The 13,246-nt window shown below is 45.7% G+C and overlaps 1 protein-coding gene across 5 annotated transcripts in view; it reads left to right on the top strand.

Annotated features, from left to right (window-relative positions):
- The window catches only part of Txnrd1 (thioredoxin reductase 1), an 88,572-nt gene that overhangs the window by 65,254 nt on the left and 10,072 nt on the right, over nt 1-13,246 (top strand). For all 5 annotated transcript variants that reach the window (XM_036169734.1, XM_036169732.1, XM_036169731.1 and 2 more), the window contains exons 2-11: nt 791-913; nt 2,239-2,311; nt 3,993-4,112; nt 5,757-5,899; nt 6,639-6,754; nt 8,932-9,157; nt 11,555-11,647; nt 12,148-12,224; nt 12,741-12,897; nt 12,985-13,092. In XM_036169734.1, coding sequence (XP_036025627.1) covers nt 827-913; nt 2,239-2,311; nt 3,993-4,112; nt 5,757-5,899; nt 6,639-6,754; nt 8,932-9,157; nt 11,555-11,647; nt 12,148-12,224; nt 12,741-12,897; nt 12,985-13,092 — 1,200 coding nt within the window. In that variant the 5' untranslated portion in view covers nt 791-826. The remainder of the gene's footprint in view (nt 1-790; nt 914-2,238; nt 2,312-3,992; nt 4,113-5,756; nt 5,900-6,638; nt 6,755-8,931; nt 9,158-11,554; nt 11,648-12,147; nt 12,225-12,740; nt 12,898-12,984; nt 13,093-13,246) is intronic.

Below are 13,246 nucleotides of genomic sequence, written 5' to 3'. Positions count from 1 at the left end.
CTGATTCTGTTTTTATTGGAAAGTAAAGGTGATTGCTAAATTCCATTGCTGGCACTATTAAAAACATGCTGGGCAGTTGGGAGAATTTCAGTATAGTTTTCTGTTTCCGTGTTTTGTTTCCCCCATAGTGAGAGAAACCTAATTTAAAACCTAGTTTAAAAACTCTAGGAAGGGCTGGTGAGATGGCTGAGCAGGTAAGTCACCAAGATGATAAACGTACTCCAGCAGATTTTCCTCTGATTTCCACACCATGCTGTGGCAGGTTCCCTCCCCTACAAATAAATAAATAAGTAAATATAACCAGGTAAGAAAGAAACCAAAAAATCCCGGGGCAGTCAGTATGAAAATATTGGTGAAACCCATTATGTATAATTAATACGTGTTTGTAAAACACTAAATTCTGGAGAGAGAAGTGTTAATCCAACTTTGTTTAGATGTTAGTCGGTTTGGATAGGCTGTCAGTATATGGAGTTGTGTGGACACTCAAGAGTAGGTAGCAGGCACGGGGATGCAGGATCAGCGATCCTGGCCTTGATGAAAAGAAGCGCTGGTCCCCTTCAGGAAGGCTGGATGTTTCTTTTTGAGCTGAGGATCGAACCCAGGGCCTTGTGCTTGCCAGGCAAGTACTCTACCACTGAGCTAAATCCCCACCCCTGGCTGGATGTTTCTATATGGAGCTGTATTGAGAGGACATTTCCCTTGAAAATGACCTTTGCTTTTCAAAAGAAAGTTTTTTGGACATTGCTGCTTTTCAGTTAAATTCTTTTTTATTTATGTTGTTTTCCTGCAGCCACATCAAAAAGGCCCACTTGAGACGCTACCAACAATGAATGGCTCCAAAGAGCCCCCCAGGTCCTATGACTTCGACCTCATCATCATTGGAGGCGGCTCCGGAGGACTAGCAGCAGCTAAGGCAAGGCCCTCTGTGCTGTGCGGCAGCGGCGATGGTCAGGGCGCGATGGCCCCGCCCCGGCCGTTCCACACTCTTTGGATTTGCCCCAGGCAGACTTGTGTTTTCCCATTGACTTAGGCATATATTAGACAAATAAAGGGACCACATTGTAAGTCACTTTCCCAGACTAAATGTTGGATCTTCAGGTAAAGGTCAGAGCCCAGGGATTTAAGGCACACTTTGTTTCATTCTAAATTTGCTTGATTTTTTTCCTTTCAAGGACAGTAAAGGTGTATGGAAATGGTTTGAAGTTACATACTTTTTGTTTGTTTTGTTTTCTTTAGTTTTGTTTTTTTGGTTTCTTGAGACAGGGTTCCTCTGTGTAGTTTTGGTGCCTGTCCGGATCTTGCTCTGTAGACCAGGCTGGCCTTGAACTCAGAGATCCGCCTGCCTCTGCCTCCTGAGTGCTGGGATTAAAGGTGTGCACTACTGCAGCCCAGCTGTTTTTTGTTTTTTAAAAATCATTTGATTTTTTTTTCACTTTAATGATTTCTCTGTAATTAATCTTCAGTGAACAGTTAGTTCTTAAACTTAATTAAAACTGATTTGCCTCTGGTGTGTGGGGGTGATTTGAGAATAACTAGTCCAGGGCTTGACTGGGAAAAGGCTCTGGCCCTGGCTTGAGGTATAGGAGGTGCCTGTGTGACGGCCCTCAGGCCTGCCATCCTTCCAGCAGGATCTCTGACAAAGGTGCTGCCTGTGGTCAGCCTGTGAAGGGGATCTCGTGCACCTCCCACATCAGGAGCAGGCGGGGATCTGGCATGAAGTGGGGCTTTGCTAAAGGTTCCTCAGCAGTAGCATGTTTGAAGGACACACGGCCTCAGTCCTCGCTCTCTAGTAGACCATGCTTACTCCGTGAGAACAATAGTCAAGGCAGTTCCAGAAAACCAAAACCGAAGCCCCCTCCAGTACTCTGGCTTAGACAGAAGTGGGTAATACTTAGTTTTTAGGTGTTGCCTTCCGGGGTACAGGGTGAGGCAGATGCCTTGGGCCTTCCCAAGTGTTGACCGCTTGCTTGTAAGTGGGAAGACAAGTGTTTTAGATTTGTGTTGTATCTGTGAATGTTTGAGAGGAATTGTGCAGAAGTCATCCAGGGCTGCCAGCTCTTTCTAACGATTTTTCAGTTACAATCTGTGTAATCTTTGTCTCAGCCTGTCCTGCTGCTGAGCTGACCAACAGTGCAGGACTCCCACACACCGATCTGTGATTGGTTGTACCTTAGAGCGTGAGGGCCAGCCCCTATTTCTATTCTGTTGTCAACTCATTTTAATAACTTCCTTTCCCAGGAGGCAGCCAGATTTGACAAGAAGGTGCTGGTCTTGGATTTCGTCACACCAACTCCTCTTGGCACCAGATGGGGTGAGCATGTGAGCTGCTGCACACGTGGTTTGATGCCTCCTAAAGCCCAGCTCTTCATGAGAACTGAGCTAAATGCTGTAGATTTAGGTTCAGTAGAAACCCTGACCACAAGCTGGCCAAGGTGACAGACATTTCATGATCTGTTCTGCATTCTCCCCTAAATCCACATTCAGATACCTGAATAAGTCAGCCGTAGCCATTCTGCGTCTCGGTGAATGACTTATTGGCTGCTCATTCATTGACTGTGTGTCAGTTCCTTGTGAAGCAGGAGCATAGGCTGTAGCAGGCCCTCGCTGTGGAAGAAGTTCCTGACCCTTCGGGACTTCTGCTTTAGTAGAAACAAAAGATAAGCGAGCCCTTTGCTGCTGGTGGGGAGTGGTACTCAAGGAGGGACTCCCGGGTAGAGGAGGGCTTAGCTGTGGCATTTGTGAGGCGGGGTTCCTCAAGGATGCCCACTAGAAGCATGCGGGAGGAATGGGGTGGATGTGCTAAAAGCAGCAGCAGGAATCAGGCAGTGTCTGCTAGCATGCTCACAGAGTAGACTCATAGGCCCCAGCCAGGTAAGAGTCCTTTGTGGGTGTAGACGGAGCTCCGTGTAATAAGAAGTAAGAGTGGAAAGGAAGGCAGGTCAAACTGCAGCACATTCTAGGCCGCGTTGAGGACTTTGGACCAATCAAGGCAGACAGTGGGGTCATTTGGAGAAATGACCAGTACACTTTATAGAGCTGACTTGGCTCTTTGGGTTCACGGTAGCGGGTGCAAGTGTAGCCAGATACAGTGGCCTCGCAGCCTATTAACTCATCCAGCCAGCACGTGATTGGTGTTCCACACTCCAGGGCGCTGAACTTGGTACTGGATTCATTCCCTGACCTGTGGAGTTAGGACCCATGGTGATTCTGTGTGGTATTCTCCTCAGAGGACATGCCTTTGAACTGTGACCTCCAGAGCCACCTCCCCTCCCTGCCTGCATTTTGTTCTGATAGAAATAAGTGACCACACTGGTCTCTCAGCTTAGAGATGACTGGGGAGAGAGGAGTTTTAACATAAGAGTTCTTTGGAGAATCAGTGAGAACTATAGGCTGCTTCCTCAAAAACTCACATAGACACCAAATTTTATACATATTTTCAGATCTGGACCTAATCATGTTTAGTATAACAACCTGTTCTTTATTTCTGTGTGTAGATTTAGTAGCAAGTGTAGCGTTATACACATAGTAAAGTTTCAGTTTTTGTGTCACTGTCATCCTTTTGAATCTGGAAGTTATAGAAACTGGAAATCTGTCTGTTTTGTTTCAGGATGACAGCTGTCCTCTGTACATAGGCTCTATGACCTTAGAAATGCCAGGAGACTTGGGAACAAACTTTAGCAGTGTTGGCCACACTAGGCAATAATAATAATAGCAATAATAATAATAATAATAATAATAGTGACAGTGTCTCATTACATCTTTTTTGGGGGGGAGGTTTCGAGACATGGTTTCTCTGTAGCTTTTAGAGCCTGTACTGGACTAGCTCTGTAGACCAGGCTGGCCTCGAACTCACAGAGATCCACCTGCCTCTGCCTCCCCAGTGCTGGGATTACAGGCGTGCGCCACCACCGCCCAGCTCATTACATCTTAATAATCTTTGGCTTCTTTGAAGGCCCTAAAGTGGGTATGAACTGACTTCTCTGTTGTTGCAGGTCTCGGAGGAACGTGTGTGAACGTGGGGTGCATACCTAAAAAACTGATGCACCAGGCAGCTTTGTTAGGACAAGCCCTGAAAGACTCCCGCAACTACGGATGGAAAGTCGAGGACACAGGTATGGGAGAAGAGAAGCGGCTGTAAGCTGCGGTCGTGCGACCCGCCATCCAGATACCTGGAGCTTCGTTCTGCGGTTAGCTCGGCTAGCAGCCCACGCTGGCCTGGGTTAGCCCAGAGCTGCCCTTTGAAAAGTTTCAGAAGCTCTTTTTGAACTCTGAGCTTCTGGGGTGCTGTGACTGACGCTCAAGGCTGTGGACAGAACTTAGTTGTAATGAATGCATTGCGTGAGTTCGAACTGCTGGCTTTTGGCATTGAGTGACAGCTGCATCCCTACATCCTGTGACTAGCGATGACTTCCCTGGGTTTGAGGCTTGCCTCTGTCACGTGCTAGCATTGTGACGAGTCCATTATCTACTAGATTTACTTAAAGTGCAGTACTTAAAAAACAAATCAAAACAGACTCAACCCACATAGCAACAGAGGTTGGTAAAACATTGGCAGTTATTATAGTTGGATGATTGGCACATGGGGCAAGATATGTGCTGTCCTATTCCATTCCTGGTGGACAGAGGCCAGGCAGGCAGGCTTTGTAGGCTTCCTACAGCATCCTCGTCCTCGTCCTCAGAGCCCCTGACATGAACTGATCTCATAACTGGCTCTCGTTCTAACATTGTATGCTGTGTGAATAGCGTGTCTGTGGTTTTGTGTAGTCTCCAAGCAGCAGGCGTTAAGTATCATAGGCCTGGCTTCAGCGTGTGCTCGGTGGCCAGGCTGCCTGGCTGGTGTGTTGTAGACTCTGTCTTGAGAGAAGCCTCTTTTCACGTTGTTTCTTCTTAAACCACAGGGCCTTGTCTCCTCCCTGTGCCCTGAGTGTATTTTATCTGTGCTGCTTTCTTCAAGTCTTTAGTAACAGTCATTAACCAACAACTAAAGGTTGATTTTGTTGGTGGCGGTTTGGTTTTTTTGAGACAAAGTTTCTCTATATAGTCCCGGCTGTCCTGGGACTTAACTTTGTAGACCAGGCGAGCCTAGAACACACAGATCTGCCTGCTTATGTCTGTTTCCTGAGTGCTGGGATTAGAGGCAGTTTTTTGTTTTTGTTTTTTTGGGTTTTTTTGTTTGTTTGTTTGTTTTTAAGACAGAGCTCTACTCTGTAGCTCAGGCTGCCCTGGGACACACTGGGTAGCTTAGTGGCCCTCTTACATGCTGGTGCAGGCGTGTGCCTGTCAGAAAAGATTGGTTTTTGTAAGTTGGAAGTTTGAAATCACGTAGTCACCTGAGTCACAGACAACCACTCAGCTCTGTTTCCATATTGTGAGAATAGCTGGGGATGATATGTAAATGAATTTGGCTGTATTTCAGTGAAATGTTACTGACCAAAATGATGACAGGCTCCTGGTGCCACAGTGTGCCCACATGAGCGTGTGCTGTTACCAGTGTAATAACTCCGCACCTGCCTGGAGCAGGATCTTCAGTCTGTTGCAGATGTGGTTCTTAATGACACCCTATTCTCCACACATCAGTGTTTATAATCCAAAGTAAACCATCAGTTCACATCTCAGAAGGAGAAGAGAATTTGTGGTTTTGGATGCTGAACATGAGAAAGCCTGTTCTGGGTTGAAACTGCCCGGCTCCAGGTGAGGAGCTGTGGAGGAACCCTCGGGCAGTTTGGAGAACTGGATCTTTCCTCTCTCTCACACAGTTAAGCATGACTGGGAGAAAATGACGGAATCCGTGCAGAATTACATCGGCTCGCTGAACTGGGGCTACCGAGTAGCTCTTCGGGAGAAAAAGGTCGTCTATGAGAACGCTTATGGGAGATTCATTGGTCCCCACAAGATTAAGGTCAGTGTAAAACTACATTCTATTCTCCCCTGCTTTTTCAAAACAGTTGTCGTTGGTGTGGGCAGAGAAAATCATGTCTAATACGTGCTTTAAAAAGTCAAAGTGTCAAAGGTAAGGCTGCTGTGACCTGGGTTGTCCGGTTTGGATACTTGGCTGTCACAGCTCATGGGGCCTCTGTGGGGTGGTGGCATGTCGAGGCCAGATTTCCTGAGTTGGAGGCTTACCTCTGTCACTTGACTAGCATTGGTCCTTAAGGTGGTCCCTGAGCTGCTCAGCCTTTAGTACCTCTTCTGTCCTTAGGAGGAAGGAGGGAGACATCGTCTGAATGCCCTTTACCAACTGTGAGGTTCTGAGGATAGCCCTTTACCAACTGTGAGGTTCTGGGGATAGCCCTTTACCAACTGTGAGGTTCTGAGGATGGCCCTTTACCAACTGTAAGGTTCTGGGGATAGCCCTTTACCAACTGTGAGGTTCTGAGGATGGCCCTTTACCAACTGTAAGGTTCTGAGGATAGCCCTTTACCAACTGTGAGGTTCTGGGGATAGCCCTTTACCAACTGTGAGGTTCTGGGGATAGCCCTTTACCAACTGTGAGGTTCTGGGGATAGTCCTTTACCAGCTGTAAGGTTCTGAGGGAGGATAGCCCTTTACCAACTGTGAGGTTCTGAGGATGGCCCTTTACCAACTGTGAGGTTCTGGGGGACAGTCCTGTACTGGAACTGACATTGTTTCCTTTGCAGGCAACAAATAACAAAGGAAAAGAGAAAATCTATTCAGCAGAGCGGTTTCTCATCGCCACGGGTGAAAGGCCACGCTACCTGGGCATTCCTGGAGACAAAGAGTACTGCATCAGCAGGTGGGGAGCAGGCACAGGCCTCCCTGCTGCGTGTCCTTTAAACCCACCTACTTCATTGCTGGGACCTAGGAGGGAATTAGTTGCCATGTTTTGTCCTTGGGGACTGGAACAAACAAGGGGCTGACAGGGTTTTAAAAACGGGAAGCTGCAAGCATTGGTCTCCTGCCTTGCAGTTGACATGTTACACTGGCAACATAACATAGATAGATGGACTTTGCTCTTTGCAGTTGAAATTATTTCTGTGTATTTAAAAACCAGGTGGATATTCAGGAACGTTTTGTACAGTAAGTGTGGTTGTGTATGTAGGTTTATTTTTTGCAAAGCAAGGATCATGTCCTTGTTAACAGTAGAGAAGTCCAAGCTGAAAGGATTAGCTCTAATGGCCACCCACAGAGGTTTATGAGGCCTTAGCCTCCGCTGCCCGGCTCCTCCAGTAGCTTCAGTATTCTGTAGAAGGACCTTCTAAAACGTGTCAAGAAAAAGGATTTTGCCCGTCCAGGGATAACATTTCAGCACTATTAATTGAAGAGTTTTAAGTTACAGAGTCGTTAGGACACATTGCCAATCTCGGCCTTTTTGGATGCTTTTTTCTGGTTGTGTTTAACTGCCTTCTGTGTGGTTTCCTTCTTTTAGAAGTAGGAATCCTTTGTGCCGGGCCAGCTCTGATGCTTCTGCACTTACTCCCTGGAAGGTGTGGTCTACTGTGCTTAGTCTGGGCCCTTGTGACACAGTGACTAACATGGGCTTTAAGGACAAACCTCACAGTTGTGGAGACTCCCGACTGAATTCGCAGTTCATAGATGGCACCCTCCTATGGTGTCCTTGTGTAGTGGACAGAATAATGGCCTCTCTGTGGGGTTCTTTATAGGTTCTGGTCCGTTCATGGGAGCCGGACCTATATGACCTAACCGTCTTTGAAAACCCCTTGACACAGGTACATTTGGGAAGAATTTAGCAGGAGTTTTGATGTTTAGGCGCACAGACGTTAAGACTCCCTTCCCATTTTTATTTGACTAGAATTAGGGTTTCACTGTGCTTTCTGGGCTGATCTTGAATTCCTGGGCTCCAGTGGTCCTCCTGCCTCAGCATCCTGAGAAGCTGAGACTACGTTCTGGTAGTGATGGGCTGGAAATTGGTTAAGGCAGGGCATTGTGTAGCCCAGACAAGTCTCAAACTCAGTATGTAGCTGAGGGACAACCCTGAGTCCATGAGCCTCCTGCTTCAACCCCCCACCCAGTGCTGGGGTTACAATCATGCACCCCCTTACCCAGCTAGCCTCATGGAATTTTGGTTTTCTTTTCCTCTCTCTCTCTTTTTTTTTTTTTTTTTTCTTAGTTTGTTTTTTGAGACAGGGTCTTTCTATATAGATCAGGCTTGCCTCTGCCTCCCAAGGGCTGGGATTAAAGGTATGTACTATCACGCCCCTGGTTTATTATTAGATTTTTTTAAAACCTCATTTTCTTACTATGATTTCATGATCTCTCCCTCTGTTTGTCATCCCCCCACTTCCACCCCTCCACCCTTACCCCCATCCCCACTCCCACCCCTGCCCCGAGACAGGGTTTCTTTGTGTAGCTCTGGCTGTTCTGGAACTCACTATGTAGACAGGCTGGCCTTCAACTCACAGAGATCCACCTGCTTCTGCCTCTTGAATGCTGGAATTAAAGGCGTGCGCCACCACTGCCCGGCTGATTTTATGATCTCTTATTTGTTGTGTATTTCTAACTCAACTACAAAATTTTTGTTGAGTTAAAATTTTATTACTTTTTATTTTACCAAAAGATTTTCAAAGTTTTCTTCCCATTCTTGGTACTGGGTGTTCCAGGTAAGAAGTAAAACCCACCCAGGAATGAAACTGAGTGGTAGATCAGTGATTTGGTTTTGCACATGAGTAATGTTTTCTGGAGGGCACAAAATAGCTGTGGGATCTCATAGCAGAAGTTACACCATTGGCTGTATTTAGCCGCTAGCATATTTGAAAACCCTCTGGGTATTTCCAACAAAGAGTAGTATAGAGACGTTTTAAACTTTTCTCACATTTTATGTATAGTGTCTTATAATATTAATTATAAGACAGATGTTTATAATATTAAGTTCTAAACCCTTAGGAAAATGGAAAATACTGCACCATTACCCATATGTGAACATTTCCCTCTCCTTTTTCTCCTCTTTTTCAGTGATGATCTTTTCTCCTTGCCTTACTGCCCGGGTAAGACTCTAGTGGTTGGAGCGTCCTATGTTGCTTTGGAATGTGCAGGATTTCTTGCTGGTATTGGCTTAGATGTCACTGTAATGGTGCGGTCCATTCTCCTGAGAGGATTTGACCAGGATATGGCCAACAAAATCGGCGAACACATGGAAGAACATGGCATCAAGTTTATAAGGCAGTTTGTTCCAGTTAAAGTAAGTGGGTTTCTGTGGGGTGGTTGGCTTTGTAGTCACAGGAAAGGATAAGGCGGGACTGGGGTGGAAGCAGTCCTGTGAGCAGTACAAACCAGTAGGAGTGCTGTGTGGGTGCCTGAGTGTGTGCTTGACTGCTGCCTCAATACCATCTCTTTACACACCAGTAATCCTGTTTGCATCACTGGAGCTCTGTTCGTGCACACACCTGCACACTAGACACTGTTTGCATCACTGGAGCTCTGTGTGTGCACACACCTACACACTAGACACTGTTTGCATCACTAGAGCTCTGTGTGTGCACACCTGCACACTAGACACTGTTTGCATCACTAGAGCTGTGTGTGCACACCTACACACTAGACACTGTTTGCATCACTAGAACTCTGTGTGCACACCTACACACTAGACACTGCATCACTAGAGCTCTGTGTGCGCACACCTACACACTAGACACTGTTTGCATCACTGGAGCTCTGTGTGCACGCCTGCATACTAGACACTGCATCACTAGAGCTCTGTGTGCGCACACCTACACACTAGACACTGTTTGCATCACTGGAGCTCTGTGTGCACGCCTGCATACTAGACACTGCATCACTAGAGCTTTGCACACACTTGCACACTAGACACTATTTGCATCACTAGAGCTCTGTGCACACCTACACACTAGACACTGCATCACTAGAGCTTTGTGTGTGCATACCTACACACTAGACACTATTTAAATCTCTAGAGCTCTGTGCGTGCACACACCTGCACACTAGACCAAGGTGGTCATGGGCTGAGTCCTCCCATTCCATTTAATCTTTGCTTCAAAGGTTCTGGAATACACCAAGTTATGTCTGTGACTTCGTTATCACTACCATAGAAGAGTGATAGAATTGGGTTGGGACATAGCTCAGTGGTTGATATAGGACATAGCTATGTGCCTAATAAGCAGTAGGCTCTGGGTTCAGTCTGTATTACTACACATGCACACATGCTACGAGGTCAAATCCATCACTTAGCATCTCGAATCAGCAGTTTCTTCTAATTTTGGTAAAGGTTAGAAATGCTAGGTGGGTTGTTTTTCTCTCAGTGAATTAACTTTGTGTGACTGGATCTCAGTATTGACATGATACACATTTTGAAACCAGACTGACTTGTCAAAAATCTGTCAGGTTGTTACTGTATGACTTAGGGGGAGTTATTTAACCTCCCCAAGCTTAGTTTCTTCTGTCCACAGAGAAGAATGGCAGCGTCTCCATATTGTTGGGAGGGTGGTACTAGCTAATGTGTCTAAGGAGCTAGAGCACAGTGTGGCATAGAGTAAGTCCAAAGTTCCTGTCCAACCCACTGTGAGAGCTGAGCTTTGCATTTCCTGGGAGTTACCAGTACAGCATGCTTCTTCTCAGATTTCTCAACCTGTGGGTCATGACCCCCTTTGGGTGGGGGGTCAAATGACCTTTTCACGGAGGTCGCCTAAGACTAGAAAACAGATATTTGTATTACAGTTCTTAACAGTAGCAAAATTACAGTTAAGAATTGGCAACAAGGGCTGGAGAGATAGGCTCACAACCAAAAATACAAGAATTGGCAACAAAAATAATTTTATGGTTGGGGGTCATCACAACATGAGGAATTCTACTAAAGGGTCTCAGCATTAAGAAGGTTGAGAACCGCTGAGCTAGCTGGCTTTAGGGGACAGGTGTAGCCCTTCCATTTGCATTAGAGCTGTGCTGGGGGCACAACTGTGTGTTGAACTGGTAAGAAGTGTTTGCTTTTCTGAAATGTAGCATCTTCCTGAAGGTATCCATGTTTAAGAGGTCATGGACCCTCTGGAGCTGGTGGACTGTCCAGTGGTGTCTGGTGCCCTTAGCCTCTCAGTGGGTTGTCAGACATGTCTGTGTACAGTAGGTGGGGATACTCATTTTTCTGCTAATGCAGGAGGCTTCTCACTCCTTCCTTGTTCCTTGTATCCATAGCAACTGCTGAACTTCTTAAACGCGTCTTTTCCACTGTGCTTTCTAACTGTCATTTAAATCCTCCCATACGCCACTGTTCTTTGTCAATGAAAGCTGGACATTTGTAGCCAAGAGGGATGCTCTCAAATTATGGCGGTGGCTCTTAGATCGATTATTAACCCGGAGACGGCAGTAGATGATGGTCCATCTTAGAGAATGTCCTGTGCCTTCTCTACTTCCTTCTTCTCTCCCATTTTTCTCTGCGTTTCTGTTTAAGAATTATCCGAGAAAAGGCCTGTAAGTAGACAGTGTGAGTTGCGTATCCTCATGTTGCCCCATGAGGGAAATAGATAGATGTAAGAGCCCTGGCAGGGCTGAGTTATGTGTCACTGAGGATGAACCTTGTTCCCCTTCCATGTCTCTATTTAAGAGCAAACCTTGATGACTTTTATAGGTTGAACAAATTGAAGCAGGGACACCAGGCCGACTCAAGGTGATTGCTCAGTCCACCACCAGCGAAGAGACCATCGAAGATGAGTTTAACACAGTAAGGCATGGGCCCAGGTCAGGCGATGTCCTTACTAGGTGTCTGTTATGTATTTTAAATGACTCTCCTCTTTCTAAAATGCCCTCATCTTTGCCCATTCTAAGACATCTCAATTACTGATACTAGAGTCATTTGGGCACAAGGATGGCTTCAACCATCCCCTCTCTAACTCAGTATGCTGTGTGCCACATGGCCACAAACAGACAGAGTTGTTCATGAGCAGACTTTCTCTGTCCATTCGTCTCCCCAGACTGTCACTTAGGAAATAATTGACCACGGACTGTGCTCCTTGTTTTGAGTTTGTCTAGCTTAAATAAGACAGCAGCTCCTTTTCTTTTAAGGAATGCCAAGGTTAGTTTGCTGTATCTGTTCAAAAGACTTTAAAAAGTAAAAGATTTTAATACATTTACACTCTTGAATTTTTTTATGGAATGTGTTTTCCGTGTTTGGGGTTAAGTGGTTTACGCAGCATCTTTGTTAACAGTTTGTTACTTTTTCAGGTGTTGCTGGCAGTAGGAAGAGATCCTTGTACAAGAACCATTGGCCTAGAGACCGTGGGCGTGAAGATAAATGAGAAGTAAGGAGGCGGCATGGCGCAGTTACTTACGCTTCGCTCTGCCTTGGCTTTTTAAAGTTCATGTCCCGAGTCCTGAGCATTACCTTCAGCACTGAAAGCTCTTCTCCCAGCCAAGTCAGTGGGTGGGCATGGGGCTGCCTTAGGACCACTGTGTTAAAGGGGTTTTTTAATTTTTTTTTTTTTTTTTTTTTTGGTTTTTCGAGACAGGGTTTCTCTGTGTAGCTTTATGCCTTTCCTGGAGCTCACTTGGTAGCCCAGGCTGTCCTCGAACTCACAGAGATCCGCCTGGCTCTGCCTCCCGAGTGCTGGGATTAAAGGTGTGTACCACCACCGCCCGGCCTTAATTTATTTTTAAAAATACTTTTCATAGTTGATTTTTAAAGCAGTGGCCAGATTTCCCCTGAGCGCTCTGATTCCTGAGCATGGGTTTGTTTTTAGCTATTAGAGCGGGTTCTTGTGGGGAGGAAGAGGATGTAGTTTTAACAACTTCACTAATTGTGCAGTTGATGGTTGCAGGACTGGAAAGATACCTGTCACAGACGAAGAGCAGACCAACGTGCCTTACATCTATGCTATTGGTGACATTCTGGAGGGCAAGCTGGAGCTGACGCCTGTGGCCATCCAGGCGGGGAGATTGCTGGCCCAGAGGCTGTACGGGGGCTCCACTGTCAAAGTGAGTTTTGTGTGGCACTTACTGAGACTGTTTTCTGCCATCATTTTGTTTCTCTTAATTCTTTTTTTTTTTCTCTATTTGAAACAGTGTGACTATGAAAAGGTTCCTACAACTGTATTTACTCCTTTGGAGTATGGCTGTTGTGGCCTGTCAGAAGAAAAAGCTATTGAGAAATTTGGGGAAGAAAATATTGAAGTGAGTTCTCCTTTTCCTTCTTTTCATGTTATTTTATTTTTTTCAAAAATTCAAGGTGGTTTCAAATGTATAGAAAACTACAATTATAAATAGATTAGTGAGCCTTTTATTATTTTTTTTTAATTTATTTTTTTTAAAGGTCAATTTATTTTTG

The sequence above is a fragment of the Onychomys torridus genome, chromosome 20 (assembly GCF_903995425.1).
Source record: "Onychomys torridus chromosome 20, mOncTor1.1, whole genome shotgun sequence".
NCBI classification, from domain to species: Eukaryota; Metazoa; Chordata; class Mammalia; order Rodentia; family Cricetidae; genus Onychomys; species Onychomys torridus.
This window is presented reverse-complemented; position numbering and strand designations above follow the sequence as displayed.